Here is a 12,827-nt window from a genome sequence, read left to right on the forward strand (position 1 = left end):
ATCGGCTGCCGTTTATAGGGGACTCCGTTAGCGCTTACCACCACACGCCAAATCCGAGGATAATTGCTGTTCTGCATATGGTAGATCAGAAGGGGATTCAAGTTTGCAGCATGCTAGCTGCTGAATGAATAAGTGGGCGGCTGTCTTTTTTCGTTTGATTTTGCTACAAAGGGTTTCCTCCCGGTATTTGCGTCTTTTGATTTCGCCCAGGTATGTTCTTTCAACAGGTTTGACGCTCACACTAATAATTGCCTTCAAAGCGTTCTGCAAACTGCAGCATTATTTATTTTTTTAATGGATTTTAATTAACGTTGTGCAGTTTTGTGATAATTTATTGCTCTAGAAATGCATTTGTATTGGCCAGTTCCTTAAGTCTTTCGGCTAATTGTTTTAAATTTAGTTGGGGAATATGGGCTTCATTGACTCTTGATTAATCTTTTCTAAATACGTTTGCAGTAAAGGTAAAGGGACCCCTGACCGTTAGGTCCAGTCGCGGACGACTCTGGGGTTGCGGCGCTCATCTCACTTTACTGGCCGAGGGAGCTGGCGTACAGCTTCCGGGTCATGTGGCCAGCATGACTAAGCCGCTTCTGGCGAACCAGAGCAACGCACGGAAACACCGTTTACCTTCCCGCCAGAGCGGTACCTATTTATCTACTTGCACTTTGACGTGCTTTCGAACTGCTAGGTTGGCAGGAGCTGGGACCGAGCAACGGGAGCTCACCCCGTCACGGGGATTCGAACCGCCGACCTTCTGATCGACAAGCCCACAGTGCCACCTGCGTCCCATTGACACTTGATTAATCTTTTCTAAATATGTTTGCAGTAGGAGCACATAATATCAGTAATGTATGAGCACAAATAGCTTTACAATTTTTTAAATACCGTAAATTGCTAAGAGATGGTGTTGGGTTGTTCTGTAGATTCCCCTGATGAGGACAAAGCAAAGTACTGTTAGGGATTTTGGGCTAAACCCTAGAAATTAATAAATGCTAGGATTTTGGGTTCTTTGTGATATGCAGGGAGACTACATATTGCAAGAGAGGATTCCTGGGCTGCCTTATGCAAACCAGTCTTGCTGGCTTGAGGGAAGAACAAGCGTTACAATAGAGAGACATTGAAGGTAGCCAGCAACTCCTTATCCCAGGTATGACCAGAGACTGGAGATTTGGGAGGTTGCCAGGGTAACTGCTCTGGGGGAGGGCAAGTGGCTTCTGGGAAGAAGAAAGGGAGAGATCCATCTTGGGGAGGGTGAAGGAAGGACTGCCTGCCATGCTCTGGGTCATGCTGTAAGATCTGGACCCCCCACCCCCACCCCAAGCAGACCGAGGGTGTAAATAGGCGAATAAACCCTATTTCTTAAAGCACGACAGTCTCTGCCATGTCTTCTGTTCTCAAAAGCGACATGGACCCTGTGTTGGCACCTGAGTTCCCATGTGCTCTTGCCACGGCTTGGCAGAGAGAGGGGCAGGTGTCGGGCTTTTGTAACAGTACTTTGGGAATGAGTTCGAAATTTCCCTGGTCTTTCAGTATTCTGAGAATGGCCATTGCTATTTTGTTCGGCATCTAGGGTATTTGTAAACTGTCAGTGTGGGGTTTTTTCTTGTTGTTGTTTTTTGGCGAGAGGGATTAAAGTGCATTCCTGGAGATTTAGGGTTAGCAATAAAAGTGGATTGAAGCACTGAGTCGTCCAAGGACAGCAAAAACCAGCATTTTAAAAGGAACAGACTTTTATCAATTAGGAAAGTGTCCGGGAAATTCATTGAAAAGTGTAGAATGAATAAATGATGGGAAGACGTATTAAACATCCTGTAGGCAAATCAGGGTGTGCAATTTTCCTACAAAGAGATTGCAGCGAATGCTTAATAAAGATTGGGTACAATCTAGCCGTCGAAGCATATGCCAGTTCTAGCAGTTGTGGCTTCCTGCAAAGGTCCCTGGGAGCTGTAGTTTTTAAGGGTGTGGAGAGTTGTTATAAGAGCTACAGTTCCCAGCACCCTTAACAAACTGCAATTCCCAGAATTCTTTGGGGGAAGCCATGTGACTCAAAATCTGGATGATGCTGAATAAACAAGTTGTCTGGAGTGAATTTTGAATTTGCCTCAGGCAGCAAAAACTCTTGGACCTGCCTTCAGTGACGGGTGTGATGTCTAAGCAGTCTTGAAACCCATGCACTCCTTGCTATTGAAATTGGCACATTTTAACATATTTCAGTTGAGCTGCGCAGAATGGATTGTACACCCACCCCAACTCCCCAAGCAGCGGTAATTTGTAAGGAATGAGCTACTTGGGTTTTGTGTTTCTTTGTAAGAAAAAAAAATCAATGAAGAAGACTTAATGCCATCTTGCAATACTCAGTACAGTCATATCTTGGTTCGCCAACGCCTTGCATGTCAAATGTTTTGGCTCCCGAATGCCGCTAACCTGAAAGTGAGCGTTCCAGTTTGCGGACGTTCTTTGGAACCCAAATGTCCGACGCGGCTTCTGTGGCTTCCGATTGGCTGCAAGAAGCTTCCTGCAGCCAATCGGAACCCGCGCCTTGGTTTCCGAATGCTTTGGAAGTTGAACAGACTTCCGGAACGGATTCTGTTCGACTTCCAAGGTACCTCTGTATAGATGTATCTGTATACATGTGTTTGTGTGTGTGTGTGTTTGTGTTTTGTGTATGCATGCACACAAATGACCCATTAGCAGAGACAAGCAAGAGACACTCCTACTAGGGAGCGGATCCACTACCCCACATTAGATCCTCAAGGATTAGATCCTCAAGGATCCACCCCCCCACACATCTACCTCCTTTTACTAGGGGAAAGTGGGATGTTTCACCTTTCCCACGCCAACATTTCAGAGAAATCTGTGAATCGAAACTAGCCTTCCTGTAATTGGCTTCAACAAAGAGGCAGTGAATGGTCATCCTGGGCCATTAAAAAAAAAACAAACCACCCACCCTATCAATGTTCTTTTGTGAGATCTCAGACTTTGATCTGCCTTCTCTTTTTAAATGAAAGCCACTGTGTGATAGAGCTGGTTCTTGGACAGCAAACCTGCAACAATGCTCTGCTTTTGTGCCACTTTTCTGAATGAACTTGGCCTTGTTTCCTAGGGGAAAACTTGCAACAATCTTGATTTCTGCATCCTTGGCTTGTCGGAGGAACCAAGCCTCTTGTTTATTTTGAGGGATGCGTTGGGCAGCGGGCAGCGGGCGTGTCTAAGCTCTTCCCCAACCTGCATATAAGAATGTGACTCATGCAGGTTCCTATATTCACTAGTATGTATGACAGCAAGAGACGGGTTTTAAACAATCCCAAGGGGCTTGGCATGCGGACCAAAGGCCTGTGTCCCAGTGCTTAAAAAAGGAGAGTGACTCTTTGACTTGTCTGGCAGTGTTTCTGTATAAAGTCTGAGCATATAAAAGGCAGCAAATTGAAACGCTTTTAAAATAAGCTGCTTTTAAAGGCAGTGCCATTGTAAATGTATCCAAGAGCAGGCCTCTAAACCTTGTGATTCTCCTCCCATGCTGCACACCCCTCTCTGCCCCCAACCCCCTGCACAGATTAAAATGTGGAATAAGTTGCAAATGGGGAATTGCTACATTTTCCATTGGGGTGGGGGGTGGGGGAGTAAGGTAATGGCTTTTGTTCAGACCCCTTTTTCTCTTGACGGGCTGTAGTACAGTTGCAGCATCCCGCGCATGAAACACACTTTTGGTTGTGCAAATGGGACTTCTTTCCTTCTCCCCCTGTGCGCCCTCAAAAGCTCCTCTGGAAGGTTGAGCGACCCTCTGGAACAGATTGTGGGGAAGTGTGGGGTGGCGGGGCAGGGGGAGAAGAGGGAACAGGCCGTTACGTCTCTGCCTGTGGGACTCTGAACCTAGCCCATTATAAATCCAACTGATCTTTCTCTTTTCAAATTGAGAGAGTGCATAGAAACGACAAGCACATTTTTTCTTCTAAAGCATTTACTTATCTGCTGGAAGCAGACTTGGAAAGGAGGCTAACGCAGCAATGTCACCTTATCACAGATTTCCTAGTAATTTGCGATTTGGGGTTGTGAGAAGCTTAATCTGGCTATGCAAACGTGACGGTTTTGGGCTGATCTCTCTCTATCTGCACCTCCCACAGCAAAAACAAGTTCTGTCTCACTCCATCACATTGTCTGCTCTTATCACTACTCATTAGGGACGTGACTAGGACCCAGGAATGCTGAATGCCAGGTCCTGTCCACTCCACCCACAAAAAATCGTGATTGCATTTTTTTTTATTTTTTGGTTTTGGTTTCCTTTTTGGGTTTTTTGGGGGGCCTTTATGCAGCTATTAACTGAGGGCCCCATCCACACGGTACTTGCCGAAGAATTGATGCTTTTGAATTATGGTGCTGGAGGAGACTCTTGAGAGTCCCATGGACTGCAAGAAGATCAAACCTATCCATTCTTAATGAAATCAGGCCTGAGTGCTCACTGGAAGGACAGATCCTGAAGTTGAAGCTCCAATACTTTGGCCACCTCATGAGAAGAGAAGACTCCCTGGAAAAGACCCTGATGTTGGGGAAGATGGAGGGCACAAGGAGAAGGGGATGACAGAGGACGAGGTGGTTGGACAGTGTTCTCGAAGCTACCAACGTGAGTCTGACCAAACTGCGGGAGGCAGTGGAAGACAGGAGTGCCTGGCGTGCTCTGGTCCATGGGGTCACGAAGAGTCGGACACGACTAAATGACTACGGTAAACAACAACAATAAAAATAGCAGTCATGGCTCCTCCCCAAGAATCCTGGGAAGAAGAAGAAGAAGAAGAAGAAGAAGAGGAGGAGGAGGAGTTTGGATTTGATATCCCGCTTTTCACTACCCGAAGGAGTCTCAAAGCGGCTCACATTCTCCTTTCCCTTCCTCCCCCGCAACAAACACTCTGTGAGGTGAGTGGGGCTGAGAGACTTCAGAGCAGTGTGACTAGCCCAAGGTCACCCAGCAGCTGCATGTGGAGGAGCAGAGACACGAACCTGGTTCCCCAGATTACAAGTCTACCGCTCTTCACCACTATACCACACTGGCTTAATCCCCCGCCCCAGAGCCACAATTCCCAGCACCCTTAACAAACTTCAGTTCCCAAGGTTCTTTCAGGGGGAAGCCGTTGCCATTAAAGCGTTATAAGAAGGTTTTAAATGTACTGTGCGGGTTGTGGCCTCGTGCCTGGGAATTTAATATTGGAATATTAGATCGCACATGCACTATACATTTAATGCCATATTATACTACTTTAAACAGCTGTGGCTTCCTCCAAGGAGTTATGGGAGCTGGAGTTTGTTAAGGGAGCTGAGAGTGGCTAGTTAGCAGATCCCTATTCCCCTCACACAGCTAAATTCCAGAGTTCCCCTGGGGGAAGAGGGATTGCTTGTTAAAGCGCTCTGAGAAACTCCATTTAGAAGGCACCAAACCAGGTGTGACTGGCTGCTTCAGGAGTGTCTCTCAGGCATGTCGAAACAGAAACAGGACACCTTTCCAAATGGTCCATTTGACAGGTGCTGAGATGAATCGGGGACATCTGTATGAAACTCCAGAAGCTCTGCAGCTGATCACTGTCATACAGAGGAGGAGGAGGAGGAGGAGGAAGACCACCCCCTCAAAATGGAGAGAGCTTGTGGTTATTTCTTCCCTTCCCCTCCAGCATTCCTCGTGTGCGAGATTCCTTAAACTGCTTCCCTTTGGCGTTTTGCAGAACCCTCCTCTTGCTTACCTGTGATAGATCACTGGGGCAACCATTTTCCAGACCGATAATTGCGCATCTTGCAGTATAGGAGAAACAACTGGCCTGCTTCACAGTTCAAGCTGAAGTCGAGACGTGCTAAAGCGGAACCGTAAAGGTGACGGCGAGAAGTGCGGGTGCAGCTATAAACCCCCTGGATTGGGGATGGGGAACCTTTTTTTTCCGACCGAGGGCCGCATTCTCTCTTCTAGACAGCCTTCCGAGGGCCACATCTAGTGGCCGGCAGGGCCAGAGGCAAAAACAGGCAGAGCAATGAAAGGCATTTTTACCCTTTTACCTAATTTCTGCACCCACTCACCCCCCCTTCATCCTCCATCAAGAGAAGCAAGAGCCATCGTCAGAGTTCAGGGATTCAGGCCAGCCAGGTGAAAACCCTGAAGGATGTTGCAAAGCAGGCCAGGGAGGGGGTGCGGCCTCTGGAGAGTCCTGAGGGCCAGATAGTGAGGTGTTGAGGGCCGCATTGAGGTTCTCCACCCTGTCTTGGGGCCTCTGAACAGTTTCGTGTGTGTGCAACTGTGGCCGATGGTCTCGTGCCCCTTCAAGTCTCCTGCAGGTGCCTCAGTGCATTTGGGAAAGCGTTCCTCTTCTGTTTAGCCACTTGCAGGCAGACTCTAAAAACTGCTCTGCAAATGCCTGCCTGCCTTCTAAGGATCCTGTGCCTTCCAATGTCTCTTCTGTCGCTTTTATTTTTGTGTGCCGTCTCTTCTTTCTTTCTCTCCTGCATTCCGTAAGCCTGAGGGCAGTGGAGCCTGTTCCTTTTTTTGCTTTCTGTGTGAAGCCAGGGGTGTCAGTTGTCAGAAGGCAGCGGCTTCCATCCGAATCTCTCTTTGTCACAACAACCCCACTTTTCCCATCCTGACGGAGTTTGGTTTCTGGCAATTCCTGCATCCTTCATCTCGTTGCCTCTCTGTTTAACGAAACTTAGGTAATTACGTGAGTTACGAATCTGAAGCAATTAATGGGTGAAGTTGTTTCCACGCCGTTCATTTCAGTGTAAACGAAATGTCAAAACAATTTTGTTTCCCCCCCCCCCAAAAAAAGAATTTAATTGCATATTGGCTGTGGGCTTTAAAAAAACAAACAATGTGAGCAAATACTGATTGTGTCAGCCGGGTTGATTTCCGCGCCAGACCTGGGACGAAAACGTGGGCAGCAGCGATTTCTTCTTCCATTTCCATTTGTGATGAAATTCTTTGACGTCCCCGTGTGAAGTATCCAGTCCTATTAAGCATTCTAGAAATAGTACTACTATCTGAACCACTGCTGGAGCATCTTAGCTTGCAACTTCTGTCCGCCCACCCCTTCCAGAACTCTACAGTTCTTTTGTTCCTCCAGACTGAAAGCGCGTTTTATCTTTTTTCTCCCCGCTCACAGGGCAAATGGGGTCATCAAGCAAAAACCAGATCTACCTTGTGACAGGCGGCTGCGGTTTTCTGGGGAAAAATCTGGTCCAGATGCTTCTGAAGGAGGAGCCTGGCCTTGCAGAAGTGCGCGTCTTTGACTTGCACCTTGATGAAAGCATGAGACACCTGGATAGAGGTAAGGTGCCCACTCCCCTGGGTCACTCTTTCCTATTCCTTCAGAGCTTGTCTGTCTGGTTTGCTGGGTGTGGATTCCACTTTCCTGAGGGTCTTGCACAGAATAGGCAAATACATTTTGGGAGAGTCTCCAAAAATCTCTCCAGAGAAATGCTGATCTGCCTTCATGACTGGCCACGTTAAAGGCCATAGGGCAGGATGTCGAGGCATACCCCCCAACATTTCTGCAATGAAAATAGGATGTCAGAATAGCTGGCTCTTGTATTTTCTCTGCTTACCCAGAGAGCCAGTGTGGTGTAGTGGTTAAGAGCGGTAGACTCATAATCTGGTGAACCGGGTTCACGTCTCCGCTCCTCCACATGCAGCTGCTGAGTGAACTTGGGCTAGTCGCACTTCTTTGAAGTCTCTCAGCCCCACTCACCTCACAGAGTGTTTGTTGTGGGAGAGGAAGGGAAAGGAGAATGTTAGCCGCTTTGAGACTCCTTCGGGTAGTGATGAAACGGGATATCAAATCCAAACTCCTCCTCCTCCTCCTCTTCTTCTTCTTCTTCTTCTTCTTCTTCTTCTTCTTCTTCTTCCCTACTTGCATTACTGCTGGTGGGAGGTAGTAAGTTCACCACCACTGCCAGTATTTCTAGGAAATATACATTCGCAGAATTAAAGTGGATTAAAGAGCCCTGGTGCAACAAGTCCACTTTTTTACAATTAAAAACATTTACCTTCTCGTGATTAAGAAAGCGATGGGGAAAGTCGCTAAGAAGCATGGGATAAATGATTGATTAGTGGGAAGACTTATAACCACTGCACAAAGAAATTAGGATAAAATCTCACTGTCGTATAACTTCCCCACAAACAAATCAGAACGAATGCTTAGTAAAGACCGGACTTGGATACCTGGGAAACAGTATATAGATATATATGGTCCCGCTCAATACCTGTGGCTGCAACTTGTTTTGAACTGTTTTCAATGTTGAATTTTAAAATTGCTGTAACCTGCCCTGGTAAATTATGGTTAAGGTGGGTTAACAACAATGACAGGACTTGCTGTATGAGCTCTGTGCAATTAAATAAAGATGAATGCTGGAATAAAGTCCTCTGAAGGTGCCCTAAAGGTGAGGTATGTGTTAGAGCTGGTGTGGAGAGCCTTCGCTGAACTGAAACTGGCACCATCCCATGCCCCTGCTGTGCTTGCTGGGGCTGATGGGATTTGTAGTTCATCAACATCAGGAGCACCAAAGGTTCCCCACATCTGCTGGAGCGTGGCGGGGAGGCTAACTTTCTAAAAAGCCCAACTGTGTTCCTGAAAATCGGTGGAGTTTCGAAACTGGCCACAGTTACCTTCTTTAGAAGTCCTTGGCTTCTAAGGCAGGTTTCCCAGTTGAGCCCCAGCTTAACATTTATTTCCCTGGTTATATAAACAGGAGGCTGAAATATTTTCCATCTTGGCAACCTGTGTCCACGTGAGAGAGTTTCACAGAAATCAGCCCACGTTGTGCTAAGTTTTATTCATTTTTCTTGGGCAGTAACCCGTGCCCCCCCCCCCCCCGGTCTAAAAGGTCTCATGTTTCAAGGTGTGAAGGTGTGTGACCTTTAAAAACACATTTTCCCTTCCAAGTAAAAAATGAGTAGTCTCCACAAGAATGTTGGAACTTAGCAGCTAGAAACCCTAGGAATGTGGATGGCAGCCAATAGCACAATAAGTCTGTCTCCCCCCACCCCCAATCTTGGCATCTAATTCACTTGTTGCAGAGCAGTCTTAAGTTTGGTTGCTTGGCAGTCAAATCCTACAGTGTTCAATGAGGCTTACTCATGAGTAAGGATGGCCTGGTGAAACATGGGACTAATGTATCTTTAATTGTTGTTGTTGTTGTTGTTGTTTTACACAGCTGTTAAAGGTCTGCTTGTACATCTCTCTACCCAAGCAAGATGTAATCTTACATCTCTCTACCCACGCAGGTGGTGCTGTGGGTTAAACCACAGAACCTAAGGCTTGCTGATCAGAAGGTCAGCAGTTCGAATCCCCGTAATGGGGTGAGCTCCCATTGCTCGGTCCCTGCTCCTGCCAACCTAGCAGTTCGAAAGCACATCAAAAGTGCAAGTAGATAAATAGGTACCACTCCAGCGGGAAGGTAAACGGCATTTCCGTGCACTGCTCTGGTTCACCAGAAGCGGCTTAGTCATGCTGGCCACATGACCCGGAAGCTGTACGCTGGCTCCCTCGGCCAGTAACGCGAGATGAGCACCGCAACCCCAGAGTCAGACATGACTGGACTTAATGGTCAGGGGTACCTTTACCTTTACCTTTACCCAAGCAAGTGTGTTTTTAAAGTTTGCAGCTCCATCTGTGAATGTTTTTACACCTTGGTGTTACTGGGTTAACTACAGCTGAGTTTGGGAGGGTGCAGAACACAAACATTGATGGCCAGATTGGCGGGGGGGGGGGGGGGGGGAGAGAAGAATTGCTCATCTTTACTCGATTTAAAAAAATTATGTTTACATTTAAAAGTTTAAAACTTAGCGAAAAGAAAAGAAGAAGCTTTGGTTAAAAACAAATAGCCTTTGTAAGATAGAGCTAAACATAAAGCAGCCTTAATTTAAACTATCCTGGGAATTTGAATGAAGGTATTGATTGATTGATTGATTGATTGATTGATGACAATTTGTATACACTGTTTAAATTCGAAACAAAAACTCTTTACAACTTTAAAACAAAGCACTTTACAACTTAGGCTAAATGCAAATAGATAAAATGCCAGAAATTTATACAAAATATCCTCTAAGCATCAGGACAGTGAAATACTATGCACGGAAACCAGCTTAAAAGTATAAATTCCACCCTTTTAAAGGGTTGGTGTATCGCTTCCTGTATAATAGGGAACCCTTGCCTCTCCTCATGTTGCTGGACTGCAGCTCCCATCTTCCCTGACCATTGGGCATGCTGGCTCAGCCTGCTGGGAGTTGGGAGTCCCCAACGACACAAAGAGGGCTAACTTCTCCCTGCTATAATAAAACAAGCAATTTGGAAGCAAAGGAAGGTCCTGAGGCTGGAAGCTGCATCTTTTGTCCCTCTCTGGAAATCCTCTTGTGGGTGCGAGCAATTGTCACGTAAGGAAGGGAAAGTTCCTGAGAGCAAAATGGAGGCGGTGCTCTGAGATGCTACGACTTGCGGGCAGCAGCATCCAGCCCATGAGTAATTCTCTCCCTGGAACAACCGGCCAGGAAGCCAGCCAACATGTGGCGAGAAAATGTGCCTGTGTGGTTCTCGGGGAGGAAGCTTTGGAGGGCAGGATAGGGCCCACATAACACTCGCGTTGATCCAACTGGTACAGGCCCATTTCCCCCATGTGTGGTGTGCAGCTCGCTGTTGACCTTCAAAGCTGTTCCCTGCAAGATGCAGAGGGTGTGGTGGTGATGGTTTATTCCCAGGAAAGCCACCCCCCTCCACCCCAAAAATGAGGGGTTTTGTTGGCAGGGTTCAAGAAGTCCACACCCACACATGGAAGTGTTTTGTCCTTGCATGGACCTCCGTGCGAGAGCGTGCTCCCAGTCCCGTTGTTCGGCTGCACAGCGAACGGTACACAGCCAGCCTTGGCTGTGGAGGGGCAGATGACCCACTCCAGCTGCTTGCGATTTGCTCTCTTTGCCTCGTGCCTGGCCCGTGTCCTTTGGCGGAGCTTGCGTGCGCTGCCAAAATCTCTTCGGCTTGGCCGAGTGCAAATAGCACTCAGTAGCAAGCAGCAGGGCAAAAACAGGAATCTGAGAAGCGAGAATCGAGAAGCGGGAGAGGGGGTGGGGTGGGGTGGGGGGAACGAAGGGCCTGCCTGGGGATTTCTCCCCGAGAGAAGCCCAGTAGCGACTTTGGCCTCATAATACTTTTGTGTCCAAGGTCTCTTCTGTGTTGGTTTCAGTCCAGGGTAAACAAGGCCTGACCTTGAAAGCACATCTGATTTGATTTGAGGAAGCAACGAGACAATGAAGTTTCACTGGTTTCTAGCGGCAAGGACGCTGTTTGACCAAGGGAAGGAGGTGTTTTGGGGAGGAAAAAAGAGGTGACTTCTGTGAACATGTGCAAGAGTTTATTTTCCTTTCCCACTAAGGCCCCATCTGCACAATTCATTTCAAAGCAGTGTCATCCCATTTTAAACAGTTGTGGCTTCCCCCCAAAAATGTTGGGAATTGTAGTTTGTTAAGGGTGCTGATAGTTGTTTGGAGGCTCACAGAGTTACAGTTCTTTTGAATTCCCTGGCAAGAGGGGTTAATTGTTAAGCCGCTCTGGGAATTGTCACTCTCTGAGGGGAACTCTTCGGCACCCTTAACAAACTACAACTCTCAGCACTACAGTTCCCAGGGTCCTTTGTTGGGAAGCCATGACTGTTTAAAGTGTCATGATGCTACCTTGAATGTGTGGTGCAGCTGGGGCCTAAGAGATGCTTCATGTACCACATTTTTCTCTTTACCGGGAAAGAAAAAAGCTAGGGTGTATCTGATATATGCTGTGGATTAGCAACTGGGAATCCTTGGGCCAGATCTGGCCTTCTGCCAACTTAGAGGGGAAAGGGCTAGAAAGAAAGTAGAACCTTGCAAGAATATTAATTAGCAAGCAGCTACTTTAAGTAATAGGGGCTGAGGCGTTTCCCATTGCCAGGTACTCCTCGCTCCAGTCTTTGTGACCAGGACTGAGTGAGGAGGGAGTGAACAAGTGCCACAACTTTTGCTTTGCTCAGGAAGCCAGTGTGGAACGTGGATATTTGTTCCTGCAATGGAACAAGCCCTTCACCGTGTGTGGAATTGTCTTGGTGTATAAGAGACGTTTCGTCACATGAGGAGCCAATGCCCACAATCCTGGGGGCCAGGGAATACCCTGAGAAGCGGCTTTGATGCTGCTAATGCAAAGCAGGCTTCGGCCTGGTGGTTGCCAGAATGGGCGGCAGCTTAGGAGCTCTGCTGGAGCCACTCAGAGCGCCTTCTCTTCCCAAAAATAAAAATAAAAAGAGTTGGGTATAAATAAATAACTGGGAAGGGTGGGAATATGACTCTAGTCCCTTCCCGAATGCCTCCTGGTGACCTCTCCTTGGTAATGGCTCTTTCAAATTCCAGAGAATTGGGTTTCCAGCACCACATTTAGAAGGGGAAATGATTTTGACAGCCAGCTAAGTGACAGGCGGCCAGAAAGCATCTGGGCAGGAAGAAGTGGAGAAGAGGGAAACTGCCTCCTGTCAAGGCCTCGCGTGACGTAAAGGGAGGCAGATAGGAGTGAACTGCAAGGCCCCAAGGTTCCCGGGTGAGGGGGCAAGCAGGTTGATGGGGACAGGAAGGGCGATGGGTGCCCTGGCCGTTCATTCCTGGCAGGTGTTTCGTAGCAGATGCCATCATGGCAGGATTTCCGGAGAGGGTTTCCTGCCTGTGAAACGCAGGAGAGAAAGAGAAGAGAGGCACTTCGTGAACTTGGTGTAACCCATTAGATCCCGTCCCTTCCTGTTCTCCCTGCCTGCCACGTCTCTCAGACCTGTTGTGAGGTTTCAAAAATGATCAC

At 47.5% G+C, this 12,827-nt stretch overlaps 1 protein-coding gene across 3 annotated transcripts in view; it reads left to right on the forward strand.

The window, feature by feature from the left end:
* Positions 1 to 12,827, forward strand: part of HSD3B7 (hydroxy-delta-5-steroid dehydrogenase, 3 beta- and steroid delta-isomerase 7) — a 45,137-nt gene that overhangs the window by 16,703 nt on the left and 15,607 nt on the right. The window contains exons 1-2 of one of the 3 annotated variants that reach the window (XM_033169503.1): positions 81 to 210; positions 7,131 to 7,295. In XM_033169503.1, coding sequence (XP_033025394.1) covers positions 7,136 to 7,295 — 160 coding nt within the window. In that variant the 5' untranslated portion in view covers positions 81 to 210; positions 7,131 to 7,135. Of the gene's footprint in view, positions 1 to 80; positions 211 to 5,828; positions 5,854 to 7,130; positions 7,296 to 12,827 lie in introns of those variants that run through there. The other 2 variants (XM_033169504.1, XM_033169502.1) reach the window with 2 other exon arrangements.

The sequence above is a fragment of the Lacerta agilis genome, chromosome 14 (genome assembly GCF_009819535.1).
Source record: "Lacerta agilis isolate rLacAgi1 chromosome 14, rLacAgi1.pri, whole genome shotgun sequence".
Classification (NCBI taxonomy): domain Eukaryota; kingdom Metazoa; phylum Chordata; class Lepidosauria; order Squamata; family Lacertidae; genus Lacerta; species Lacerta agilis.